The sequence below is a fragment of the Lethenteron reissneri genome, unplaced genomic scaffold, assembly GCF_015708825.2.
Source record: "Lethenteron reissneri isolate LAM-NWPU_2019-01 unplaced genomic scaffold, ASM1570882v1 scaffold_1845, whole genome shotgun sequence".
Taxonomy (NCBI): domain Eukaryota; kingdom Metazoa; phylum Chordata; class Hyperoartia; order Petromyzontiformes; family Petromyzontidae; genus Lethenteron; species Lethenteron reissneri.
This window is the reverse complement of record NW_026891603.1, coordinates 388,247-393,459: the sequence shown is the minus strand read 5'-3', so window position 1 is coordinate 393,459 and position 5,213 is coordinate 388,247. Positions and strand designations below refer to the sequence as shown.

The window sequence follows — 5,213 nt, the reverse complement described above, 5'->3', positions numbered from 1 at the left end:
CTTCTCGGACAAAGAACGCACACGGAAAGGACAGTGGTTAGTCATCGGCTCCCTTAGCTGGTGGACTGCTCATGCTGTTTTGATACAATGACAAACAACGGTGCTGGAGGCTCCCAAACAACTGAGCTGCCACCGTTCAGATCTTGGGTTTAAGTAGAGGTTTCAGCTGCCGGTGGTTACACTGGGTACTCAGGGGTTTATGACTATGGTCAAAGTGCGATCGCCAAAAAACATACCCGTTGGGTTGTCTCGTAACTATATACACAAGGACAGCGTGTACATCATCAAAACGTGTTTGTTGCATGTTTTACCACAAACAGGATGTGTGAGCCATGCAGACTCGATGATTCCTTGCAAAAGGTGTGTCTATTTGGTGTTTGAACATCTTAACACCTCCTGTATTATTATTATTCTGTTTTACAGAAAGGGTAATAATGCTTATAATTTTTATCATCACACAAACTGATAACTTATCACTCCATCTCCATGGGAGAGTGTCCTTTTAGGTGCATTTCCACCTTGAGCTGCCATTCTGTCTCTTAGTCTGCAACTTCACCCATCGGTCCCGCTAGTAGATGAAACTGCCCAAAGCCCAAACCCACTTAAAGTTCCCCTGCCAAGTCAAGATGATGCCACTAACCTTTGCATTTTTTCTCTGTAATGCGTACGGCACTCTTTCTGTCTCTCAGTGCAATTCTATGCATGCGACCTCTCCACGCTCATTTGCGCCCCTTTTGAGTGTCCATTCGGGTTGTATACCAGCGTCCCCCCCCACCCCCCACTTGTGATTCGGTGTGTGCCACAGCAGGTCGTGTGCGTGCTGACGGAACACCCCTCTCCCTGCTGTAGCTCGCCTGGACCGCTGCCGCCCGTTCTCTTGCGCCTCTTCACTTCGTCGCAGTCATTCGTTCCCAAACTCTGAATTCGTAGGCGGCAGCGGCTTTCCTTTGTTTTTGGATGGCGTGGTCACACAGACGTAGTCACATTCATTAATGTGAGATTCGTGTTTTACGCATCTGGTAATTCTCTTCATTTATATTTCCATTTGCGGAATAGCTGATTGCACCTGCCGTGTTCAGTCAGCACGCGATATGGGCATCCCACTTCCCCCGCATGTCAGTGAGCCTTCGAATAGCAGGAGGGTGGTTACAGCCTCAACAGCTCATCTCCATTGCCCATTCTCGTCCTCTTCCCTCCTCCTCACCCCTCCACTCCTTCCTGTGCCTCCCCTGTAGCCCCTTTCGTGATCCCCTAAATAAACCCTCTGTAGTTGCTGTCACTCTTTCCTCAAAACCTGGTAGCTCGCGACTACACCATTCCATTCTGTGTCACCGTGTTGTAAGCCATGTTCATCAAGCGCCTGGCGTGAAGGTGCTATATAATTATACGTGTGCAATTAGATTCGATCATCAGATGTACCACTTATTAGCGTTTTCATCGTTATCAAAATATATAACAGGAACGGTGGGTGAGTGATTCGGTGAGTGGGTGAGTGAGTTATTTATTGGGTGAGTGAATGAGTGGGTGAGTGAGTGGGTTAGTGAACGAGTGGGTGGGTGAGTGAGTGGGTGGGTGAGTGAGTGAATGAGTGGATGAGTGAGTGAGGTGGGTGAGTGAATGGGTAAATTGGCCTTTACCATCTGCCTAGTTATGGCCTTTTGCCCTCTGCAGGTTCTGTTTATTTCCTGACTTTCCATACACAGCGGCACATTGGTGGGATCTACGGATTAAATGCAGAACTTTACAATTGTAAATTATTACTAGCTTTACTACCCGGCTTCGCCCGGGTACTTGGATTCACCACGCCCGGCCGCCTTTGTCTCCCCAGTGACGATGTTCACACACGACACCAGTTACTCGTTTGAGGCTGAGTCGACCTAGGGGAGGCCCAGGTCCGGTTCAAATAATCGTCACCGGTGGTGGCCGTGAGTGGGAATCGAACTCGGGTCGCCGGGTTCGTAGCGTGGCGCGCTAACCACGACACTACAATGCGTTACGCTTCCGTTGTAGGATTTGTGTGAGGCGCGCCGATCCGCTGTAGGGTTTTAGTGAGGCGCGCCGATCGGTTGTAGGGTTTGTGTGAGGCGTGCCGATCTGTTGTAGGGTTTTAGTGAGGCGCGCCGATCCGTTGTAGGGTTTTAGAAGTAATGAGACAGTTGTTTTTGCATAAAAAATGTTAATGGTTGTGGTTTGACGCTTGAACACACCGGTGGGCTAAAGCAGTGAACTATTAGTCTTTTATGAAGGTGACACTTTTTTACTGAATGGCCGTGTTGGGTGGTGGAGGGTTACAACACATTAATAAATAAGGCGATCTAAAGGCAGTAACGTTGTTTATGATTAATGGTCGTGAAAGGCCACGTGTTACAAATTGACAAACTTTACTTAATAAGCAGGCTACAGTGTACATGATAGACTGGCAGTACACCGACCCAGCTGAATAAGCAGGCTACAGTCTACATTATAGACTGCCAGTACGCTCAGCCAGCTTAATGACTATTTGTAGAATGAACATTGAAAGAATCCATTATTGGCGCGTGGGGTTTAAACATAATTATACAGTTGTTGTTTCATGAGAAATGGTCATTGTTGTGGTTTTGCGCTTGAACACACCGGTGGGCTAAAGCAGTCAAGTCTTAGTGTTTTAGGAACGTGACAATTTTTAGCAGATTGGGCGTGTCGGGTGGTGGATAAGGGTTACAACACATAAATAAATAAGGCGATCTAAACCGAATAACGTTGTTTATGAATAATGTTTGCGAAAGCGTACGTGTTACAAATTGACTAACTTTACTTCATAACCAGGCTACAGTGTACATGATAGACTGGCAGTACACCCACCCAGCTGAATAAGCAGGCTACAGTCTACATCAGCGGTCGGGAACCTATGGCTCGCGAGCCATATATAGCTCTTCCAGTGACGGCATATGGCTCCCAGACAATTTTGAGTTGAAAAAAATAAAAATAATGAAAAAACAAAAAATCAGTTTGGAACTGATTTTAAAATACTTGTGATATTGTTTAATAATACTGTGTCATTTTAAAGTAAACAGAAATTAGTTTTGAAGATAAATTTCACGGGTCACGCCTGCATGAAGCTCAACCTCACCACGTATGAACCAGACTACAAGGCCATCAGCAAAACCATGCAACACCAGAAGTCGCATTAAAAGTAAGACATATTTAATTTATTAAACATTAAAAATACTATATGGCTCTCAATGAAATATATTTAGAAATATTTGGCTTTTATGGCTCTCCCAGTCAAAAAGGTTCCCGACCCCTGGTCTACATTATAGACGGCCAGTACGCTCAACCAGCTTAATGACTATTTGTACAAAGAACATTTAAAGAATCCATTATAATAACCAGGCTACAGTCTACATTATAGACTGGCAGTACACCCACTCAGCTTCATAAGCAGGCTAGAGTCTACATGATAGAGTGGCAGTACGCTCACCGAGCTTAATAAGCAGGCTACAGTCTACATTATAGACTGCCAGTACACTTAGGCAATTTAATAAGCAGGCTACAGTCAACATTATAGACTGGCAGTACGCTCACCCAGCTTAATGACTATTTGTACAGTCACCATTTAAAGAATAGATTCTTGGCGCGTTGGGTTTAAAAGTAATATTAATTGCACACATTGTGGTGGGGGGGGGAGTGAAGAGTACGTGAAACTTTGATGAATTTACCTCAGAGTCGCGTGGTGGGTGTCGAGGCCTAGTAGCGTGCAGAGCCTCCGGCCTCGCCTAAATTGCCCACCCGGCAGAGGCAGGGTACGGGTGGCGTCCCCCCCCCCCCCCCCGCGCTACAATAATACTGTCTAATCGCTATTATTTTATTATCTACGGAGCCTATAATAGTAATAGAACACATTGGGGTGGGAGGGGAGTGAAGAGGACGTGAAACTGTGATGAATGTACGTGAGAGTCGCGTGTTAATGCGTGCGGCTATTTTTAACGGGAATAAAAAATGACGTCCACCCCTTGGCGAAGGCGTCGCTACCCGTTGGCAGGGGCAACCGCCGTCCAATGAAAGCGGCGAAGGCGTCGCTACCCGTTGCCAGGGGCAACCGCCGTCCAATGAAAGTGTGTATGGTCCGGCGACACACAGACACACAGACAGACAGACAGATTCACGATTTTATATATATAGATTAATTATATTATTATTAAGTGTGTTCTCTATTCCACAACTTTGACGTCAAATAAAACTATCCCCTGTATAGCCTGTAGCAGTCTGCAGGGGCCAGTGTTGTTATCGAGCAGCACTGAGGGGGTGGTTGGCTATCACCAGACCCGGGCACATTTGTCTCCCCAGTGGTGATGTTTACTACACACCACACCAGGTACTCATTTGAGGCTGAGTTGAGCTGGGGTGGGGGCTGGGGGCCCAGGACCGGTTCATATAAACATCACTGGTGTTGGTGGCCATGAGCGGGAATTGAACTTGGGTCGCCTGGTTCGCAACGCAGCCATTCGTTAACCACTGCGCCACCGCACGCATACACACACACATACTTACTTCTGAGCATCGCGTTTTCTGTCTTCCAATTGGAGATTCTTGGGGAGAGACTCTCCAGCAGGCCACGCAAGGACGAAAAGAGGTCTCTAGTCACGATGTTGTCATTTGGTGGGTTCTTCATCATCGCGGCCGTTATCCTGAACGTGGAAAATATAAATAAGGAATGAGAATATTGTGGATCTATAGGAAAACCTTTGTTGGCCAGTATCATGATGATTACAAAGAATAGGATTGCAATACCCTTCCCGGTAAGAATAAGAATAATGATACAGGTGTTGTGTTAAGATGTTCAAACACTAAATAAACATACATTATTGAAAGGCATCATCACGTCTGCATGAACCACACATCACGCACGTTGCAAAACATGAAAACAAACGTTCACTGATAATAATAACAATGTATGCATTGTCTTCAAAATTGATTGGCCTGCACCAGAGCAACAGCCTCCTGGAGGAATCCGATGAGGTATAAATCTCTTTTTCACAGATTTGCAGTAGGCATGGATACAAACGTTATAACAAACAATACAAAAAACATGATCATAGTGAAAAGTACAAGAAAGGTAAAAAAATTACCCAAACATACAAATAACACAAAACCAACTCGCTTTTACCAGACAAATCCCACTGAGGTAATAACTTATTTTTTTAAAGCTACCTGGACACACATGATAACTCAAC

General features: G+C 45.5%; 1 protein-coding gene across 6 annotated transcripts in view; it reads right to left on the bottom strand.

The window, feature by feature from the left end:
• The window catches only part of LOC133339337 (E3 ubiquitin-protein ligase TRIM21-like), a 37,785-nt gene that overhangs the window by 4,531 nt on the left and 28,041 nt on the right, over positions 1-5,213 (bottom strand). For all 6 annotated transcript variants that reach the window (XM_061547463.1, XM_061547462.1, XM_061547460.1 and 3 more), the window contains one exon: positions 4,531-4,667. In XM_061547463.1, coding sequence (XP_061403447.1) covers positions 4,531-4,667 — 137 coding nt within the window. The remainder of the gene's footprint in view (positions 1-4,530; positions 4,668-5,213) is intronic.